The sequence below is a fragment of the Lissotriton helveticus genome, chromosome 5_1 (genome assembly GCF_964261635.1).
Source record: "Lissotriton helveticus chromosome 5_1, aLisHel1.1, whole genome shotgun sequence".
Taxonomy (NCBI): domain Eukaryota; kingdom Metazoa; phylum Chordata; class Amphibia; order Caudata; family Salamandridae; genus Lissotriton; species Lissotriton helveticus.
This window is the reverse complement of record NC_136065.1, coordinates 1,627,016,543-1,627,039,464: the sequence shown is the minus strand read 5'-3', so window position 1 is coordinate 1,627,039,464 and position 22,922 is coordinate 1,627,016,543. Positions and strand designations below refer to the sequence as shown.

At 47.6% G+C, this 22,922-nt stretch overlaps 1 protein-coding gene across 3 annotated transcripts in view; it reads right to left on the bottom strand.

Annotated features, from left to right (window-relative positions):
* Nucleotides 1-22,922, bottom strand: part of SLC12A6 (solute carrier family 12 member 6) — a 784,900-nt gene that overhangs the window by 99,934 nt on the left and 662,044 nt on the right. For all 3 annotated transcript variants that reach the window (XM_078644820.1, XM_078644821.1, XM_078644822.1), the window contains 2 exons: nucleotides 16,556-16,725; nucleotides 15,843-15,974 (listed from right to left, as the gene is read on the bottom strand). In XM_078644820.1, the coding sequence (XP_078500946.1) occupies nucleotides 15,843-15,974; nucleotides 16,556-16,725 (302 nt within the window). The remainder of the gene's footprint in view (nucleotides 1-15,842; nucleotides 15,975-16,555; nucleotides 16,726-22,922) is intronic.

Here is a 22,922-nt window from a genome sequence, read left to right as displayed (position 1 = left end):
TCTGGTGTACAAAAGTGTTGACATGGTACATTCTAGGCAGTGGCAAAGAGATTGGGTTGGGCTCTCCCGATTGCAGGAAGATGTCCTGTGGCACCTTTGGTTCACCTGCCACTCATGATCAGATAGGCAGTGCCAACCGTGTTCGTTCACCCTGGTGTTTAAAAATACCACAAGGTGGTGTGTGATCAAGGAAATGTCTTGACAATTCATCCAGTTCCAGAGGTGCAGGGCCTCCTGGCAGAGGGCCCAGGACCCACGTTGCCCTGTTTGTTGTAATGCCACTTGGCAGTGGTGTTTTGTATGAGAACTGCACCAGTGTTCCCTTTATGGATGGCAGAAAGGCCTTCAAAACCAAGCGAATTGCTGCGGTGCAGTTGGCTTAGGTGGTTAAGCGTGAGCCTGTAACTCCAACAGGTTGATGTGGAGAAGGGTCTCCACAAGATACGAGAGTCAACTGATCTACACCTTTCCCAGATGACCCCCTCAACCTAGCAGCAATGGATTTGTCACCACATCAGTTCTGGGTGAGGTAGTAAAAGGGGCCTGCTGCTGGCCCAACTAGGATCAAGCAGGCACCACTGCAGATTTTAAGCAGTTTCCAAACCTGGATGGAATCTAATAGGTTCTCTTTGTACTGGGCACAATGAGACCTTAGATCCCACTGACGACCCACATATGACATCTGGTATGGTCGACAAGCAGGATGCAAGAGGCCAAGAGTCCAATAAACCTCAAAACCACCTTCACTGAGATCCAGGACTGAGGCCGAAACATCAGGAACGTAGGACGAACGCTTTGGATGCTCAGATCCAGCGGAAAGGCCCGGTAGCACATCATATCCAGAATGACTTAGATTAAAAGGAGTCTCTGTAAAGGAGTCAGGTTTCACTTCAGCACATTGATAGTAAACCCCAACAATGTGAGGAGGTTCGCAGTCATCTGGAGATGATCTACGACTGACTGTGGCAAACCCACCTTCAACACCCAGTCGACTGTGTAAGCAAAGCCAGGCACACCAGAACTTTTAAGGTAGGCTGCAACCATCGCCATCACCTCCGTGAACACCAGAGGGGCACTGGAGATGCTGATAGAGATAGCTCACCTTGAACCACATGTAGCGCGTCTGTGGGCCTGCAGGACAGAAACATAAAATTAGGCCTCCTGCAGGTCCAACGCTACCATCAAGTCTCCTGGATCCAGGACAGATGCAACCTGTCCCACGGTGAGCATTATAATCTGTCCCTCTGCAGCAAGAAAGTGAGAAATCAGAGATCTAAAATAGTTCAATTTATCAAGTCTGGGACTTCCTAGGGCTCCAAAATGCTTGAACGTCCTGGAGCAAAATGACCTCCTGCAAAAAACTTTCTAATGTGGGCGGAAGATAAGGTGTGTCAGAAAGAAATTACAGGACGTAATCTTTTTGAAATTATATGTGGGGCCCAGTTGTTGGATGCTATGGCCTGCAACCCACTGTGAAAATGGCAGATTTTGCCCCCCTTAGGGTGGGTGTGTGCCCTTATGGACAAACTAAATTAGCTTGGCGGCTGTTGCCAGAGAGGTAGGTAACTGAGATTCACTGTTCTTATAGGCCTAGACGATGTCTGCTGAATCCCGTACCCTAACTCTGAAAGGACTGAGGTACCTGCTGATGGCATAAAGGGCCTTAATGTTGTCTATATGCGGAGCCCCTGGCAATGCCTCGAAAGGTGAGGAATTGTCGAGAATACGGCCTTGAGGGTGTTGAGAGGCTGAGGGAGCGCACTGTGGTTCTGCTTTCTTTAAAGCACTCTAGAGTGGAACTGGCCATCCCCCAAACAGGCTAAAATCATAAAATGACATTTCCATGAGTGACACCTGGATGTCACCCAAGAAGCGCGTGAAATCCTGATTGGTCTGCCTAAACAGATGGTCATATACAGGTCTGACCATATGAGATATTTTGCTGCATCCTGGCGATCCTGAATGGTCTGTGCCAAGCTGGTGTGGAATTCCGCTGGACCTGCCGGCAAGATTTCTACAACCATGACTCGTAAAGCATGGGAGTACCTACCTAACAAGCAGCTGACGTTGACTGACAGAAGGGCACAGCTAGCTGAGGAGAACACTTGTTTCCCTAATGCCTCAAATCTCTTTGACTCTCTATCTTGCAGGTGGTAATTGTCTGAGGATGGGACATAGGAAACAATTTTGGATTAATCCTGTAAGTGGAAACCTGAACTGCCAGGCTTTTTGGAGTAGGATGTTACAGCAAAAAAAAGAAAAAGGTAATGAGTTTGAATAAATTCCCCTTGTCAGAATTACCAGGATTTCCAGAGGAGGGTGTTACTTCAAAAAAAGCAGGGTTACCCGGAGCAGGTCTGTGGGGTTGTGCAACCTATCTAATTAAAGGTGGGCAGGACCAAGTTTTAGCCCAGGTGCCTATGAGATTGTCAGTCAGGGCTTTGTTGAATGACTCTCTCAACAAGTAGGGGAATGTGTGGGCTTTTTAAAGAGGTCCAGGGATCTTGCCTGTCTGGGTCAAATGTGGGTACAAGAAATGGGAGCTGTTCCTCTGGGGTTGGTGTCCCACACCAGCTGTTGAGTAGTAGTGGGTATGGACTAGTGGTGGATTCTAAAATTGAAGGAGTAAGAGGGATGGGGATCCCGCTTTTGCGGAACTAGGGTCCTCACACACCCAGTAAGCTAGGTGTCATGCTTCATCATATGGACCTGCTCCTCGTTGAGCCGGCGCTGCATTGCTCAACGGGCACCCGCGAATGGGCTCTTTGTCGGAGATCTTTCGTTCCTTAGCCGTATGGTGAAGTGGGGGGGTGTGGCCCGTGGGAGGTGTAGATATGGTGTTGTGAGTGCTTGCTAAAATTTAAACAAGGTTGCGATGTCCAAGTCAATAGGCTTTATTATATTGGTAATCCACCTCATTAAAAATAAACTGTATGGTGTAATGATATGGACTCAGCAATGGTAGCGGAAAGGGCAGTATATGTGCATAGAGGATGCCCTAAGAAATGGTCAAGAATCTGGAACAATTGGAACGAGTATCGGGGGAACCTGTGTGAACCCCCGGAAGAGCTGCTAGAACTTGATGATGACCCGTGAAGGGGATGTTATAATGTCTTTGCTCTGTGGTGGCCTTCTGTGTTTTTGGGACACGGAGGAGGAGTTTTTTGGAATAAATGTGCTGGGTGGTGGTCTCAATCACTGTGATATAAACTGTGTGCCTTGGAATACACCCGGGGGGGGTCATAGTTGCAATTACGAGAGGTGCCGTGCTGGACAGATGGTGGCGTGGGGAGTGCCAGGAAGGACTGGTGATGTGTCTTGTGATGAGGACTGTCTCCGTAATATGACGATGTACTTAGGACCCGTTTGTAAATGCTTATATTATGTAACCCTATAGGATGTTGGTATAGACTGATTTACTAAGTTTTTCATAGAGACAATTTTTGGTTGTTTAATGTAAAAATGAGACGGACAAGGTCTGTGAACACTACTATCCGACAGTATTCAGATGTTGTTTACATAATTTGCGTCCTGGCAAGGATGGCAGTTACTATTGCATTGATGTTGCGATACTTTCCGTATGATGTATAGCGGCCAGCCTCCGGGTTGTGTGCAAGACGCTGTGTATAACTGAAACTTTAATAAACGTCTTTTAAAAAAAATTAAATAAATAAATAAATAAACTGTAAATGGAGAGGCACTACCCTGGATAGGGCTGTTCAATGTAAACTGTGCTCTACTCTCTGGGTCAACATGTTTCTTGCCCAAGTGGTTCATAAGGATACCGTGGCAATTCTTCAGGACCGGTTAGTGTAAGTGCTGTACAAAGTGTGTGATATCTAGTGCTGCTACTAATAATGTGCTACCTCTCGGGGGTGACTACAGATCAAGCGTTGTGTAGTCGCTGTAAAAGTAAAATGACCTAGGGAGACAAAAAAGCAGACAGAGATATGGGAGTTACCCACTACACTGAGTGTGGCTCCTGAATCCTATCAATCTGTACAGATTAGTGACTAGGTGAAATGGCCTCCTTACATATCCTATTATTAAAACGCTTCAAGTGCAGCTGGTGGTACACTCATTTTAAAACTGTTAAAACATCAATTAGCAATATCTTAAAACTGCATCCACTCATACGAATACTCTCTCATGTGAGCCCATGACATACGTGCACTCTTTCCTGATAGTGCATGCCTTTTGTCTAGATCAATATCTCATGCCCATGCGGTATTGGTCGTGGCAAACCGCCTGACTCACCTCTGTGGCAGGGGTCGGGGCCCCAGCAGGGGCGGGCACGTCGTCAGGGCGCCTCAACGGTAGGAGCCCTGTGTATTATAGAAGTTGGCTGGGGTTTATTAAACAGTTAAGGGAACGAGGATTCCCTTACAAATGGTGCGTTGCCATGGCGACGGTTTAACTCACGGGCTCGGGACACATCGGGGGACCCGGTGGAGCAAGCAAGGGGATCCGGTGGGACAAGCGAGGGGGGACCGACGTGCACCGGCAGGTGCCGACAGTCTCCTCCAGCCGCCCCGGGCCCCCGCCACTCTCCGCCCAGTAGCTTCGCCGGTTAGCACATGGTCCCCACAGGATCGGTGGATCCAGCACTTACTTGCATGTGGGTGGAACCGCGCTGGGTAACCTACCCTCGTCTCCGTCCCCGGGCCGCGTTTGTCTTCGGCTGGGTTCGCCTGGTATTAGAAGGGCTCCGGGAGCTCGGAGCTGGGGGCGGTCTCCCCGCGTCACTTCCGGTTTGAAGTGCCTAGTCCGTGTGATACTAGGCAATGGGTGTCTACGGCGGCCATCTTAAAGGGGGTACATTTATCGTCTGTACTGCGTGTGGTGTGTGTAGAATTTGTTACCACACAGTGCCAATCACCACGGGTGGGCGGCCACCGCGATGAAGATGAAAAGGGGTGCATATTTGACACTCTGGTTAAAATAGGGTCTGTCGAATCTATGGTGCCGAACAAGGGTGTCCACGGCATCCATCTTAAAAGGGGGTTACCCAAGTGGTGTGTACTCCGAATACTGCGAGCCAGTTCCTATCTCTGTGCTCATGTAGGTCATGTGTTCAATCAATCAGGTGACAGAGTCTGCTGACTCTAGTGACAGTTATCATACCAGGGTGTTTACAGCAACCATCTTTGATAGGTACTCAAGGTGGTGTGTACTCTGAATGCTTCGGCTCGAGTGACAGTACATGCTGACTTGGGTGTCCGTTATCAAAAACCTAGGAGTCCAGTATCTGTCAAGTGTTGCGCAGTGCATGAGGTAGGGTCACCACAGTGCTGAAATGATAGTGCCCTTCAGAATAGGGGTGGGGTCTGTTGCGGAACCTATGTGGTCATGTTTAACAACTAATGGGTACCTCTGTTAGTTCAGGGTCATTTCCTGTTTAATGATGCCCACGGTATCTCATCATTGAGTCCCTTCGTAGAAGTTGAGAGGCGGTGTATCCAGCTTTGTTCAGTTCTGAATAGTGTGTTATATGTACTGCCAGGGAGATGTTCTAGAGCCACCCATTCTAGTGAGTCTGGGTTGTGACCCTTTTCATGGTAGTGGGTGTACATCTTGGTGGTTAGTTTGTGGCATCTGATGTTGCTTTTGTGCTCGGTGATTCTAGTCTTGACTGGTCTCATTGTCATCCCTATGTACATATCACCACAAGGACATGTGATCAGGTAAATGCATCTCGAGGTATTGCAGTTAGTGTGGTGTTTCAGATTCCAGGTGAATGTACCGGCTAGTGTGACGGTTTTCGTCATACGTGTCTGCTTACAAACTGAGCAGCCACCGCATGGGTAATGCCCAGTGACTGCTGGAAGGTCCCAGAGAGACCTCTGTTGATTGCTCTGTTGGGCCTTTGGTCTGGTGAGTATGATGTCATCTTTCAGGTTTTGTGTGCGCTTGAAGGCAAACCTAGGAATTGGCAGGTCTAATGAACCTGTATTGAGGATGGCCCAATGTTTCTTGATAATCCCTTTTGTGCGTGTAGAGTTTGGATTATACGAGGTGACATGTCAGTGATTCTGTGTCCTCCCTTGGTGTTTTTTGGAGGAGTATTTCCCTGGGATTGTTGAGTGCACTTTTGGATGAGTCCCTAATCAGTTTGGTGGGGTAACCTCGACTCTTGAGGTTTTGCTCTAGGATTTTAGCCTCTGTCTTGTATTCAGTCGTGGCGCTACAATTGCGTCGCAAGCGCAAAAACTGCCAGAACGGGAGATTATCCCTCTGTGTCCTGGGGTGATAACTCTTGTAGAGTAATAAGCTGTTTCTGTCCGTGGGTTTACGGTAAAGTGTAGTAGTGAGCCCTTCTTCATTTAGTTGTACCTTTAGGTCCAAGAAGGGTATGTAGGTAGCAGAGATCGTGTGGGTGAACCCAAGGTGTTGGTTTTGGGTATTAACCCATTCACAGAATGACAAGCACGTAGTATGGTTGCCTTTCAGAGGATCAGAATGTCGTCTATAAATCTCTTCCATAAAATGATGTTATTATGGTATGGGTTGGTGTTGCCCATAATTACATTTTCCTCGAAGTGGGCCATGTATAGGCAAGCCACACTCTGAGCAAACGTACTACCCATAGAAGTGCCTTGGGATTGGTGGAATAGCTGATTCTGCTACTCGAAAACGTTTTCGCTGAGTGCAATGGTAGCACAGTTCATGATGAAGGACACAGGTGTTGGAGATGACCACTCCTCCTTCCTCAACCAGGTTTCTACTACTTTGAGAGTCTCTCTCTGGGGTATGTTGGTGTAGAGTTGTTCTACGTCTAATGTCACCAAAAGGTTGATGTTTGATGTGTCAGTAATTCCTTCCAGGATGCCTAGAATATCTGTTTTATCTTGTATGTAGGCAGGTGTTCTGGTATCTATGGGTTGTAGGAAGTGGTCGCAGAACCGTGAGAGAGGTTCCAACAGGGACCCTATTCCTGACACGATGGGCCTCCCTGGAACTGGGGTGGTGCCTTTGTGGATCTTGGGGAGCGTGTAGAAATAGAGTATTTTGGGTTCTGGGGTGATCAGAAATTCTGCCTCCTTCCTGGATATCCAACCATTTGTCTCCGCTTCGTTCACCATAATGGTGATCTTGGTTTTTAGTCTTGTTGTGGGGTCAGTCTGGAGGGGGGTGTAATATCTAGTGTTATTAAGTTGGCGTCTACACTCCCGGTCATAGTTTTCAGTGGATTGGATCACCGTGGCACCCCCTTTGTCCGCCATTTTAATGGTGATACTAATGTCTTCAGCTAGGGCCCTAACTGCTGTTTGCTCTGATTTGGAGAGGTTGTTGAATGTTTTAGTCCTGGGGATTTCCTCTAGATCTTTCAGGACTGCTTTCTCAAATGTTAACACCTCCAGTGGTACCATCCCATTGTGGGGAGTGAAGGTAGAGGGGTTCCTAAGGCCTGAGTCGTTTGTTTCCTCAGGTATGGTGTCCTGAAAGAAGGCGGATCTTTCTGAAGAATGCTTGAATCTCACAGTTATCCCTGAATCTGTCAATACTTGGTGTAGGGACAAAACCCATGCCTTTCTCCAGGACCCTTATTTATGTCTCTGTCAGTGGTCCTTCTGGAAGGTTAACCACTAGGGTTTTTTAATTCCGTTTCCCCTTCGCTCGACTCCTGGTTTCTACCTGTGGATTGGCCTGATCCTGCCACTGTACCACTTTGGAGTTCCCTCTGTTGCGCCCTCTTCCTCTGCCCCAGCCTCTGCCTAAAAAAGGGGGTTCTCAAAAGGGTAGTATTGTGGGGGACATTGTGGGTACATGGGTACTTGCCAAAAGGGGGGGGGCTGCATAGGTGGCCGTGGTCCCTGGAATTGTGTTGCCTGATTGTAATTTGAGTTGGGATAATTCCGGTTTCTCCTCTGGTTGGTACTCCCCCCTGCTATCAGAGCTGGAGTTGCGATCATTCGAGCCCCTCCTGCTTCCTTCTGTGCCATCATCTGAAGAGTAACCTTTGGTGGATGAGGTGTAGTCATCCTTCAAATAAGGGAATATTGTTTCCTTATTGAATTTCTGGATGCCCTTTTGGAGTTTGGTTACTTTGCGTTTAAGGAGGTATTCTTTGTTTTCAGCTATCTCGTTGTTAATCTCCACTAGTTTGGACCTGAAGGGTGCCGATTGTACTACTGATTTGAGTGCCGCCTCTGCTGCTTGTATCCTCAGTAGCAGTGAGTCTGCTAGTCTTTGGGCAGTATTTATTATTACGACAAGGAGATCTCTGGTACATTTCCACGAGACCATGCACCAGTCCTTTTTGAATGCTGGGTCTTCCAGAAAGATTCTGGGTACGATGTTGATTATAAGCCCATTGGGGGCTATGTTCGCCCTCAAAAACTCGGTCATCATAGCCCCGTGCAAGGTTATCTTGACCCAGTCCTTTTTCAGGTTGGTCAAATTGGTCCAGTCTTCGTTATGGGACCCTGAGGCTGTATTATTGGTATTTCCCAATAGGGAAGGTGCTCTCTGTAAGATGTCGGCTACTGCTTCCTCATCGAAGCTGAGGCCTTGGTTGTCTTCCATGTTGTCGTTGGCAAGGGAGAGAGAGGTATATTGTAGTATGAGTGGACTGTCTCCACTGGATAGGGGAGGGGTGAACTGGGTAGTGTGGTCCAGTAAGTGCTATTTAGCACTATTTGGTAACTGGTTATCCCACGGGGCGTACCCGTGCCTAATCTCTCAACAAGTAGGGGGATGTGTGGGCTTTTTAAAGAGGTCCAGGGCCCTTGCCCGTCTGGGTCAAATGTGGGTACAAGAAATGGGAGCTGTTCCTCTGGGGTTGGTGTCCCACACCAGCTGTTGAGTGGTAGTGGGTATGGACTAGTGGTGGATTCTAAAATTGAAGGAGGAAGAGGGATGGGGATCCCGCTTTTGCGGAACTAGGGTCCTCACACACCCAGCAAGCTAGGTGTCATGCTTCATCATATGGACCTGCTCCTCGTTGAGCCGATGCTGGAATGCTTAACGGGCACCCGAGAAGGGGCTCATTGTCGGAGATCTTTTGTTCCTTAGCCGTATGGTGAAGTGGGGGTGTGTGGCCCGTGGGTGGTGTAGATATGGTGTTGTGAGTGCGTGCTAAAATGTAAAAAAGGTTGGATAGTCCAAGTCAATAGGCTTTATTATATTGGTAATCCACCTCATTAAAAATAAACTGTAAATGGAGCGGCACTACCCTGGATAGGGCTGTTCAATGTAAACTGTGCTCTACTCTCTGGGTCAACATGTTTCTTGCCCTAGTGGATCATAAGGATACCGTGGCAATTCTTCAGGACCGGTTAGTATAAGTGATGTACAGAGTGTGTGATATCTACACTGAGTGGTGCTACTAATAGTGTGCTACCTCTCAGGGTGACTACAGATCAAGCGTTGTGTAGTCGCTGTAAAAGTAAAATGACCTAGGGAGACAAAAAAAGCAGACAGAGATATGGGAGTTACCCACTATACTGAGTGTGGCTCCTGAATCCTATTAATCTTTACAGATTAGTGACTCTAGGTAAAATGGCCTCCTTACATCTCCTATTATTAAAACGCTGCAAGAGCAGCTGGTGGTACACTCATTTTAAAACTGTTAAAACATCAATTAGCAATATCTTAAAACTGTATCCACTCATACGAATACTCTCTCATGTGAGCCCATGACATACGTGCACTCTTTCCTGATAGTGCATGCCTTTTGTCTAGATCAATATCTCATGCCCATGCGGTATTGGTCGAGGCAAACCGCCTAACTCACCTCTGTGGCAGGGGTCGGGGGCCCCAGCAGGGGCGGGCACGTCGTCAGGGCTCCTCAACGGTAGGAGCCCTGTGTATTATAGAAGTTGGCTGGGGTTTACTAAACAGTTAAGGGAACGAGGATTCCCTTACAAATGGTGCGTTGCCATGGCGACGGTTTAACTCACGGGCTCGGGACACAGTGGGGGACCCGGTAGGGCAAGCGAGGGGAGACCCACGTGCACCGGCAGTCTCCTCCAGCCGCCCAGGGCCCCCGCCACTCCCCGCCCGGTAGCTTCGCCGGTTAGCACATGGTCCCCACAGGATCAGTGGATCCAGCACTTACTTGCATGTGGGTGGAACCGCGCTGGATAACCTACCGTCGTCTCCGTCCCCGGGCCGCTGGTGTCTTCGGCTGGGTTCGCCTGGTATTAGAAGGGCTCCGGTTTGAAGTGCCTAGTCCGTGTGATACTAGGCAATGGGTGTCTACGGCGGCCATCTTAAAGGGGGTACATTTATCGTCTGTACTGCGTGTGGTGTGTAGAATTTGTTACCACACAGTGCCAATCACCACGGGTGGGCGGCCACCGCGATGAAGATGAAAAGGGGTGCATATTTGACACTCTGGTTAAAATAGGGTCTGTCGAATCTAGTGGTGCCGAACAAGGGTGTCCACGGCATCCATCTTAACCACTTGCACGCTAGCGGTTTTCCCGCTGTGTGCTGGATTTTCAAAATCAACATGTTGACTGACGAGTTCACCGTGTCATCCGCACAGGGTAGGTAAGGCTGATGACGAGCTGAGCTCGTCATCAGCATGGAAGGGGTTAAAAGGGGGTTACCCAAGTGGTGTGTACTCCGAATACTGCGACCCAGTTCCCATCTCTGTGCTCATGTAGGTCATGTGTGTTAAATGACTGCCAGGGATAGGACGAGATCTGGGAAACGTCAGTGAGGACATTGGTTTTTACCTCTGCAGACAGTTACTCTTAAGTCCAAGGCTTCAGATGCCTATCTGATGACCTCGGAAAATAAAGCTGTCTCTGCCGTCGAACGACCTAGAGGAGAACCCAACCCCCATGCCTGAACAAGTGTCCAATCCACTAGCCTCTTGTAGGTCCAAGTAGAAATTATCATCATTATCTTGGAGGAAGCAATTCATCCCCATCATCGGAGGGAGGGGAATTCATCACCAAAGGCTGGCTGACTCTAGTCCAAATCCGATCCCAAGAGTTGTTTTAGTGGTGAAGGAGTGACGCAAAGGTGTAGTTTTGTGTGAAGCAGAGTGAACTAAAGGTGGTTGTGTTGGGCATGTTGCAGGTCCGACCTCTGTCGAAGTTGTGACTGATTTGGATCACAGTCAGACACGACAATGGGGTCGACGACCTCTGGCTTTGATTTGGCAGAAACTGATGTGAATTGTGGTGCAGGATATCTAGTCGAATTTGTAGTCCGCTCCGAAGTCTAAGCTGGATCCGAAATGGGTTTGAGAGGTGCAGAGGATGAATCTGTCGGCAGTAACCCAACTGGTGTGCCAGAGGTAGCTAGTATGGTGGCATAGATGCGCAAACTGGTTACCATGAAAGCCTTAATCTGTTGTGACATCGCCAATGGCCCTTTGAAATTCAAGGTCAAATGAAATCAGCTGCAGGATTGGCTTCTTAGCAAGGGAGCAGAACTGGGTGGCACCTTGGCATCCTCGCAACTTCTCAGCGGGAGAGTGGTGAGACTGGGAAAGCCCCGGTTGGCCTTCTTATTTTTCTTTTTGTAGTTTGACTTACCCACAGACTTGGACAGCAGTGGGTCCGTACTCTTGACTTAGAGCGGGAACTTGGCGTACAAGACTTCGGGAGGGGTTTAGTGATATACAGCTTGGCTTTGCGATAACTTATCACCTTTGGGCGCATTACAGCACACTCCTCGCACAACTTGAAGTCATGGCCCAACCAAAACATCAAAGACACACCTCATAGTGATCAGTCACAGATATCGGTTTGTGACAGTCCCTATAATGCTTAAACCCTATAGTTTTAGGAAAGGACACTTTTCCTTGCATACCGGAAATGTATTTTGAGAAAAAACGTGTCCATTAAAAATTTAGGAGCAAGCTCCATATCTGCGTACAGAAAGAAAGGAACTGAAGTCTGAGCATTTAGGTGGCACTTATATACGGCTCAAGCCATCTCTTCTGTTGTGGAATGTGATTTTTTCAGAGCCTCACAACACTACCTCCTGGCACTCAGGTGAATACCTGGGGATATTCTAAAAGTGAGGAATTTGCAGTTAAATGTATCCATCAGAAATACACACAGTAATGGAGTTCAGCTGTAGTGTTCTACAACAATGTAGGCTAAAACCATTCTTATGGTTCTCCACCCCAGTGTCCTAGCTCATTTGTGGCAGTTCCCACCCCAACTCAGCAAGCTGAAGTGCGAAACTGAATTGTGAAACTACTACAGGGACCTTGCAGTTCAGAAAAATATAGGGCAAGCATTGACTTAGGTGCAAGTTGACTATTTGTTTTATGTAAGCAATTGCTAAATGCGGAAGCCCGTGGGTCAGTTCATATTTTGCCATAGCACTCATTACTCCTTTCAAGATGCAGTTCTAGTGTAAGATACAGTCTCTCAACACTGCCTTGTGTTTTACCTTTCAGTGTGAACATATTTTTGTCCAGCGGTGATTGCAGTGCATGCTTTGCGATCAAACTAGGAAGTCAGCATTGAAGAAAGCACCACAGCAAGCATGGGTAAGTGGTCATCTGTCCTTGGAAGCTGCGGTTTCCAAGGTCTCTGGCAGGTGTGGGGCTCACTCCACTATGTTGATGATGATATCTCTGTCGCAGCATGTCAGCAGTGACCTCTCCTCCTGTAGGCCAAGCACTTTTCTCCTCTGTGCGAGCAGGAATGCAGGCTTCTAGGTGCTAGGCAGATCCACTGCTTCTCCAGAATGTTGCGCTGACATCAATTTGATGTCCCCCTCCTCTGTGGGAGACTGGCTGTCATACACTCTCCATGCTGGATCACAGCAGCTCTGAGTATTCGACAAAGAACTACATCTTTTGGTCAGGAAGAACTTGTAAACTGGAAAAAGTGCAATGGTTTAGATTCCATTTTGATACTCTTTTTATCCAGCAGGGGGTTGTTGAGCCACAGTTTAAAATTCTGAAATTGGTTTTAGGTGGTTCCTTTTCAAATGTACTTTCTGGCTGCAGACTATTGTGCAAGGTGATGGCTCTCACAAAAGGAAGTGATCATACTGACTTCAAGCAGGGGTATCCAAAACATGGGTACAATGAAGTGTAAAGACTCACCCTCTCTCCCCTACCCCCCCCACCAAATGGCTGTCTTCAAGAAGGACCAATCAGCAATCACTTGCTAAAAGGTCCTCATAGAATTTCTAAGGGTAGCCTTGTCTCTATTCCCCGTCACTTTAGTGTCTGGATCTCCTCCCTTCAGCTCCAGGAATGCAGGCAATACACTTCCATTGTCAACCTCCATCTTGTATCAAGGGGCATCGAAAATGGATCTTGCTGATCCTAGCAACCATACTCTCACCACGACACAGTTGTGTCAACTTCCATACTTTACACACTCGCACTCGACATGCACACGGGATGTCACATCCAAGCTGAAATTTACATGAGAGGGGATGGTAGGCTACACTCTTGAAACTGAAAAGAGGTCTGCTCTGTACTATCAATCCACCCCTCTACACCTCATTATGGTCATCCTTCAAAGCCTGGTCTGTGGGGCACAGGGTCAAGACTCATTTGCATATGGCTGGGTCCAAACTGGGGTGGCGTAGTGGGCAAAAGAATGATGGATTTAACCCAGATCTTTTGACTGGGGGAGAATGTTTGCATTGTCAGCATTCCGCCCATCATTTGTTTGCTGTAACACTTTTCACCCTAAGTGGAATGGGTATGCCCAGACGTGGGTCCCTTGCTCACTGTGCAACTGGATTCAAGCTAGCCTGGCTAATGAAGGGTGACATACCCTGAAACCGGCCCCAGGATGCTTTTTTCCAGTCCAGGGAGGGCCTGGCAGATCGGTCTGGATTGATCCTCATGGGGCACTGGGTCAAGGCTTATTTGCATATAGCTGGGTCCAAACTGGGGGGGCGTGGTGAGCAAAAGAAAAATGGATTTAACCTAGGGGCATTAAGGGAAGGTAAAGGTAGTAGCCAATGGGCCACTTACCCCTGGGGTAACTACACCACCTATATGACCACTTACTGTGCAGAGGCGTTTTAAGGCATGGGCAAAGTTGGCTTTGGCCCAAGGCCCCAGCCTTTCAGGAGGCCCCCTGATAGAGCCAGCTTTGCTCTGCAGAAAGTCTCGTCTTTGTGACCTTGAATACTTTTAAAACTGATTGTTATAAATAATATTTTCCTTTATTTATTTTTAATGTGGGAGTGGTGTGAGTCTGTTAGAAACATTTTACAGAGAAATCTTGTGTTTAGGTTTAATACAACATTCTTAAAAAAGGAAAAAAGGTTTATTTTAGATCAAAATAGGACTTCACAAATGAGAAATAGGAGGGTGTCACAGAGATTATTTACAGCAATATTACACGTCACAATCCCTGAATAATAGATGTAAACACATTTAAAATTTGGATGAGTGTGTGCCTGTACACAGCTAGTGACCTGGCCAAAGAGTGCATGAAAGAGCTGAAATTAGATCATAAATTCAAAGCTGTTCCGAGCAGGGGCCCCCAAAATACATTTGGCCCAGGGCCAAAAAAATCCTTAAGAAGTTCCTATTACTGTGGTGAGTGGGCATAACCCTGTACCAGAGTTTCTAATTCCATCAAAAATAAGATGGATGGAATCCATCTTTTGTAGACCATATCAGGCAGACCACCTTATGGGTGTGACTAGCCTGGTGGTGCAAACCGTCTACTGCATAGCTAATTTCGCATCTGTCCTGGTGCCAAACAAGCCTCAGGGCAGGGGGGTGATATCTCCCAGGTCTGGGGGATGCCAGGGTTGCATATCAAAGGTGGAAGCCCCTCTCCTTGATATGCTAAATCACTAGTCATCCTGATGGAGGAGTTGTAAACACATTCCTCGGGAACAGGCATTGTTTCTGGCCTCAGAGAGCATAGGCTCTCACATGCAGGGGGTCAGAAATGTGTCTGTGATGGCAGTCTGAACAATATCAGTCAGCCCGCACATAGAGGACTAGTAAGTTTCTGGGGGCACCTCTAAGGTGCCCTCTAGGTTTAGGTCATAATAAATCCAATACTATAATCAGTAGGGATTTATTAAGACATGATGTTTGATACCAAACACCATATGCTTCAGTGAGGCCATCTGTAGCTGAGGAACTTGTAATGACTAGTGCCAAGTACATATACATCAGATGGGTTCCCTGTTCACTTGTACCACCAAGCAATTGAAGTAGGCACCACAGGGGGATATCTGCGCATGCAGATATGTCCTCACATGTAAGATATTGCACTCTGCCTTAAGGGCTTCGAGGCCTGCTGTAGGGGTGACTTACATATATCACGTGCAGTGACTTTGGCATGGCACAAAGGGAGTGTGCCACATTGTGATTTCACTCATGGTTTGAACTGACGCGCATTCTGCAATGGCAGGCTGCTGGCATAATACAAGCTGCAGCCCTTATGGACTGTCTTTAGTGCCCATGCTCTTACAATACAACAGTGGTAGCTGGCCCCTTGCAAATTCGTATTGATAAAAATAATTCTGGATCCAGTTTGAAGACTAGTAAAATATCGAAGTTGAGTAATCTGAAATATCTAAATTGAGTTATCTCAAAGGATTTAGTATCTATTCGAAATTAAGTATACAATTAAATGTCCTGAGGCCCTCAATCATGCAAGGTGATATTTAAATTACCATGATAAAGGTGACAGCATGAGTATGTAATTGAATAGTGAAACTATACCCTAGCAACAACAAACAAGCAATGAAAGGAGACATCAGAAAGGTGAGGAGGAGACAAGGAAGACAGGAAAGTAGAATTCCATGAAAAATTATAACCAAGATAAAGAAGCTGGTATATAATGGATAAGTGAGAAGGTAAAAGAAGGACAACTATATAGCATGTCTGTTACTTTGTGTAAGCATATAAAGACTTCTCAAAGCGTCCTCACCATTTCTACTACTTCGACATCCGCCTCGATACGTAAATGATATAGAAAAGTGGCCAGGTCCTTTTTCATCTGGATGCTGTTATCTTCCATCTGAGCCACAGTGAAGATTCGAATTTTGCACTTACGCCAAACCTTAGACATTTGGGGAGAGGATATTACTTCAAATAAAAGACAGATTATTCCACAGTTCTAGTGAGCCAGTCTTTGAAAAGAGCAATACATCACTGTTTATTAGTAAAAGCACATCTCTGGGAAGCTCCGTAACCATGAGGCATAGAGACAGCAAAAGTAAGTGACAATGTTAAAAAGGAGCACATGAAAAAAGGCGTTTTTCTTAGATTTAAACCTTCATCCTCACCAAGTCCTAGGTCTAGTTACAGCAAACTATCATCACTCAACAAAGAGGATGTGGATCTCATATTGCTCAGCCTAGTGAATGGCTCAAAAAACACTGCTAATGTAGTTACAATGGAGTTGCTGTTGTCATCATGCTCCTCCTTGAATGTCATAAGTAAATTGACAAAACAGTAAATCTTTAGAAACTCGTAGTGCTGTCCGATTATTATAGAGCCTGATCTTCCCAGGGAGAAGAGAAGGGCAATGTCACTCATTTTCACCACAAACTGATTCTTTCTCCATGCAACCCTCAATGCATTGGGTAGGACAGCAACATTAAACAGTGACTCGAGAAGTCTAAAAGCATGTGTGCTCACCTTGTGCTGCTTAATCAAGAAGGGAAGCAGCATCAACATGCCACCATCATGCACAATCCACCATACATCTATGTTTCCTTCAGCGAATGGATCTGAATTACAAGGGAAGAAGGAGGTATTCTTGGCCACCAGTAGGGCAAGACGTGCTGCTGTTGTCACTCGCACAGTACCTGCAAAGCACAACAAGGTTACAATCTGCACACAAAAGAAAGAGATGATTATGTTACCTTTGGTAATGCTCTTTCCAGTGGACACTATCTGCCTGCAGATTCCTCACCTTTTGAATTCCTCCCAGATGCCAAAGAAAGTCTGGAACTTTCAAAGCAAATGTTCCCGGACACAGATGGGTGGCACCATAGGCTCCACGGTAAGCCTGTGGCATTCAATGAAATGATGATAATAGCCATATAATTTTGCCACCTTTGTGCACGCTTCGATGTTCTTAGACACAGGTCAACTGTTCAAGACTGCAGTGTGACAGTGTGTAAAATCTAGGTTGTGACTTTTATAGAGCCTTAAAAGTCCATTCTTCAGAACGTGGAGGAGAAAGGGCAGGGAGGAATCTGCAGTTAGAATAACCACCCAAAAAAATATCACCAAAGGCAACTAACTTGTTATCCTGATGGATATTTCTAACTGAACAATTGTCATCTTTTAAACAGGTACCAAAATAATACCTCCCTAAGGTGAGAAAGGCGAGTCTGAGGAATGGACTTATACCAGGACATCCTGCACGACTGAGATGTACTGGGCCACTCCATGGACTTGGTTTTCGACACAGTAATGCCTGTTGAAAGTGAGAATGGATGCCAATTTTGAAGCCTGCTAGATGCCCAATCCCGGAACACCGCTTGCTAATGGAGGAGTGGCGGCCTTGGTGCTGGTGGAATGAGCCCAACGGCCTTAGAGAGGCTCCATTTCAGCCTGAATGTAGCATGTTTTAACAAAATGCACAAGAGACCCCCCTCTACTAATACAACTTTCAAAGTCAGGCTTAGGACGGGGGGGGGGGGACAACAAAATGAATAGAAGAGAGGTCCTACAATCCTGATTTACTTGTCACACAGGGAAAAATCACACAGTGAACATATCCAGATCAATTTTGAAAATGTATTTCATAAGATTCTAATTTAAAAAAAATGTTTTACCATCATTTTTTCATAACATTATTTGTATACATAATGTAAACATGAATATTCATCTATTATAAACAATATACATTAATTTGTTTAAAAACAAAGAACATATCACTACACAATTCAACAACATGCCCCCATGAGCTCTCCTGTACCATACTCCAGTCTCAAATACCATTCATTCCACATTCTATCATACATCCCTCCAGAAAGATTGCCTCCACCATACACCAGTAGGATTTAATTTCTTTTCTCCTTCTGGTGTATAGGCCCAGACTGGACACATCAACAGTTTTATTTTTCCTGTGACAAGTAATTCAGGGTAGTAGGACCGCTCTTCTATTCATTTATTCATTTTATAGCATGTTTTAATACACAGGATGATCCACCTGATTTAAGTCTGCTTCTGGACAATCTTCCCCTTCTTAGCCCTGGCAAAGCCAATAAACAGGGGAGCATCTATTGGGTGCTCCTTTATGCACTTGATGTATAAGCCAATAGCGTTTCTATGGTCCAGCCTGTGAATCCTTTCCTCCTCAGAGGTGTGAGGTAGGTGTAGAAAAAAAGGGAGAATGGTGGACTCTCCTATGTGGAAGGTTGATACCACATATCGCAGATAAGAGGTGCGAGTTCACAGAATCAATTTATCCAGAAAGAAGGTGCCATGAGTTTCCAATTAACAGCACCTGCAGCTCATTGACAAGGTGTGCAGAAGTAATCAATGAGTAATACCAGCATAATGGTCAGCAATCTTAGTGAGCAATTGTGCATAGGCTCGAGGGTGTGCACCTCATCAACACAAGGACCAAGTTAATATCTCATTGTGCCGTAATACTGGGTGCAGGAGGAAACATGTATGTAAGCCCCTTTAAAAATCGCATCACAACTGTTGACTTGAATAATGAAGGTTGGTTAGGCAAAGGTACATAGGTCTGATAAGAATCATTTAACACTGGCCACAAAACCTTGCTGGGCCAACGACAAAACAAACCTCAAACATCAGCCAGTTTTGCCTGTAGACGGTCAACATAATGGTCTCTGTACCAGGCCACGAAATTTGCCCAACAACCAGTGGATGGGTGCCTAGACACGAGAATACCATCTACTACTTCAACGGGCAGACCAAACCCATTTAGTTGGTTCCGGTCAAGTTCCACACATGGAATTTCAAGGTGTGGGGATTTACATGAAGGACCCTGCCCTATTGCTGAGATGTGGCATTCTCCAGAAGTAGTAGACGAAACAGAGGGAAGATACTCAGGCTCTGAAGATCAGAGTACAACCCTCTTCTAGGTCAGTCTGGGGCAGAATAGCAGAATCTGCTGATCCAAGTCTATTCTAACCCACCTCACAACTTTGGGAAAGAGAGGTAGGGGTGAAAAGGCGTAAAGTAGACTGGAGAGCTACTTCAGACGGAAAGTGTTTCCTAGGCATTCTCTTGCTGGAAACTCCAACGCACAGTAGTTGTGACACTGTGTTCCCATGGTAATGAAAATATTCAGCCAGGGTATGCCCCATCGGGTGAAGTGTTGAACCATCTGCATATGAGATCCCATTCGCGACCCACCATATGAGATTGTCCGCCATGTCATTCAGAGAACTTTCCAAATGGTTGACCTTCTGAGAGCTCCCCTAGTACTTCAACCATTTATTAAGCAGCAGTACCTCCTGCAACCCTATAATGCCCTGCGTGTTGCAGTATCGCATGGCGGTCGTGTTGTCCAACGACCCCTGAATTGGCTTTCCTCTAGTGGAGGAAAGAAAGGCCTTCAGAGCCAACCAAAAGTCATAAAGCTGCAGAAGTTTGATGTGGGTCTTTGCTCTACTAGGGACCAGAGACCCCCAATCTCTATCTCTCCCAGATGAATGCACTAAAACCAGGGACAATGCATACATCACTACTGTGAGCTCTATGTGATGTCGGTAGGAAAGTTTGACGCAAGTCAGGTCAGTGTGCGGCAACCACCATTGAAGGTCCCATTACTACCTCTTCCGAAATATGGATGTTGTCCAACAGGCAGCCCTAGTTTTTAGCTTACTCCACACATAGTTTCTACTGCAGGGTCAGCATGTGCCACCAGGCCGAAAGGACCATCAGGATACATGAAGCCAAGAAGCTGTGGAGCTGTCCACTCTGGAACCCAGTTGCGAGCATGAAATATAGGATTCTCAGGCATGTTGCAGGGTCAGAAGAGCTTTGCATGCCTCTATGTTCAGAGTGGCCCCTGCAAAAGGGATCTGTGTTGGACTTGGCCCTTCTGGCAGGTTCACCCCTGAACTTTTTGCCTTTTAATGTTACATCATTATAGTTATTTCTGGTCTTTGCGCACTTTAGCACTGTGGCGCCGTGTAAAATGCGTGCGCTCCCTGAGTGCGTGTGTGAGATTGGCCTGCCCTCCCATAGGAATGCATGGGGGATATATGTGTCCATGATAATTCCTGATGTGTTGGGAGTGCAGGCTCGAGTTTGGTATGTGCGGACTCGTGTGATTAAATGCTGCGCGATGATGTGTGCGGCGTTAATGTGTCTAGTGTGGAAGTGCCACTTCTAGAAGTTGGCATGTCTGTGTAATAAAGGTGAAATGACTGTCTGGCTTGTGATTGGCTGGAGCTGGCTGGTGTGCCTGGCTCCAGGAGTCAGGATGTGTCTGCCCCGGTGGTGAATAGAGAGATTGACAGCCAGATGGGTGGGAGGAGGGCACCTGGGACCTGAATAGGGCTGGGCCTTCCCTACACAATGCTGGCTCCGCCCCCTGTGGTGCGACTGATGTCCCTAGCCTGGCCAGTGAATTGGCAGAGGGGCTGAGCACAACAGAGGCCTCCAGAACCAGCTGCGTCTGGTTTTCCCCCGCCCTGCACCCTAGAGACAAAGGGATTTGGTGTATAAAAAGAGGCTGTGACCTCATGTTAAAGGTTCTTGTTCCTGACTTGAATCTACCAGGGGCGTGCTGCTACTGGGGCCCAGGAGAAGGCTTGCCTCCCTGGGCCCTGCCCAGCCCCTGGATGCCTGGGTCCTAACAGGAGGGGGCTTGCGGCTGGTGGGGCCCAGGAGGGACCGCCATGGGGGCTGTCTCCTTGCTGGAGTGCCCTGTGTGCTGGCCCCTGGGCCCTGCATTGCCCCTCCTGATGTCCAGGACCTCCGGGACCCCTTTTTGCTTTAGGGAGATCCTCCTTTCTGGACCCTTTGGTGCTTGTTATGCCCCTGCGCCTTGTGAGCGATTTATCTTTTATTTAGGAGCAGAGCGCTGTCGTTTTTCCTCGAGGGGAAGCGCTCCTGCACTTTTGGGTGGCCATCGCGGGTGCCCACCCTGCTTAATTAATTAATTCTGGAGCGAGTGCCCACCCCGCCTATTTGTGTGCTTTAGCGGGTGCCCACCCCGCTTCTACTTTTTGTTTTCGTACCGAGGGAGCCTACCCCTCATTTGTGCCCGAGAAATCACCGCTGCAGCCGCGGGTCGAAAACAAGAAGCCAGGCAGCCCTTTGCCTGGCGGTGGGCGGGACTTCTGGTTTCACAGGAAGTCCCGCGCACGCCCCGGCAACAGAGGAAGGCTTCGAGTGAGGAGGTAGCGGTGTGGGGCTCCTGTGAGCCTGAGAGAGCCCTGCAGGTATGGAGACGGCAGCGGAGGGGGCCCGAGGTACATTGCCGGTGCCTGCCCCCCCCTCCCGCGTATGAGGAGTGTTGCTGGCAGAGTCCGCCGATTCTGAAGAGGAGAGTCCTGGCCGGTAGAGGAGAGAAACCTCCCCCCAGCAGCCCGGTGAGTCAGGGCTGGGCCGGGTGACATGGGGGCATTTCTGTTGCCGCTCCCCGTGGGAGGAGATGGAGTTTTGTGGCGCCGGTGCAAGACACGGTGTCAGAGCGGCCCCGTGTGTCAGTGGGACACTCCCACGATGAGCATGTTTGTTTTCTGGGCCAGAGGGGCCCGTGGTTGCCCCAGTCGAGGGCCTGTGTCGGGACCAATGCTTGGGGGCATAGTTATTTCGAGCCTGCGGGCTCCAACGTCTTGGGGGCATTTCAGGAGGTAGAGCGGCCCCGGCTGGCAGCGGGCTGCTGCCCCCAGTTGGCAGCATTTTGTTTCGAGCCCACGAGTCTCCAACGTATGGCCGCATTTTAGCTCCAGAGCCCACGAGGCTCCAGCGTTGTTCTTGGGGACACCGTTGTTTAAGAGCCTAGAGGGCCCCCATGGGTGCAATCTGTATTTCTAGAGCCTAGAAGGCTCCCACGTGGCGCAGTTTTGCTCCTAAGGGCCAGCGAGGGCCCTGGCCACAGGTTACCGATCCCAGCTGCCCAGCAAGTAGTGGGCAGCTGCACCAGTTAGGTTTTCCTTTCTAGGGACATGTCTCTGGACTCAGGAGTGAGTCGCACTGCTTCATCCCTACTTTGGCCTTCCACAGCTGCGCAGCACTTGGTGACAGCTGCAGCGTTTAGGCCCTGTTCTTGTCCTCAGCTGCCCAGCAAGTAGTGGGCAGCTGCTACGTTTAGGTTTTGGACCCTAATGTGATTGATGTGCTATGCTGATTTATGTGCTGATGCTTTTGGGTGTCAGGAAATGTACTGTGTGTAATATGTTTTGCGCGCCCTGTCTTGATGCCTCTAGATATGGTTTATGCCTAGGAGGTTGTTTTACCTAGTATAGTTACGCTAGTGAGTTCATGGTTCCCTGCGTGATATATGCCTAAGGTGTTTAGGATTGCTTAGGGTGTATTTACCTTTTAAGAGTGGTTACTGGTTGTGTGCTACATTTGCTATTTTGTGCTACAATTATTCTATGTCCTAAGTGCTATTTCTAAAAGTGCTTATTCCTGACAGTGGTCCATGTGGCCCTGTCCTATGTACATAATCCCCTGTAAATTCTGCCCGTGCCAGTGGCACAGTGTAAATTGTGTGTTTATTATCTAATATGTTTGGTATAATACAAAGGCTATTTTTAAATATAACCTTGTGTGGAGTTTCCTTTGTGGTGGGCCTAGGGTGTTGTTGCTGGGTGCGCACGCAAACGCTTTACACATCGCCTCCGGGATAAGCCTGACTGCTCGTGCCAAGCTACCAAAGCGGTGAGAAGGGGTTATCTTTGGCGGGTGACTTTCTTGCCCTGACTAGAGTGGTGGTTTCTGCCTGGCTTTGGCGCAAGCCTTAGCCAACCAGAAATCCCTATTTCTCACACTCGCATACACTGCAGGTGGGATCTTGGCACATTGCTAGAGAAAGTGGTCCACAAATGACTGTCCATTT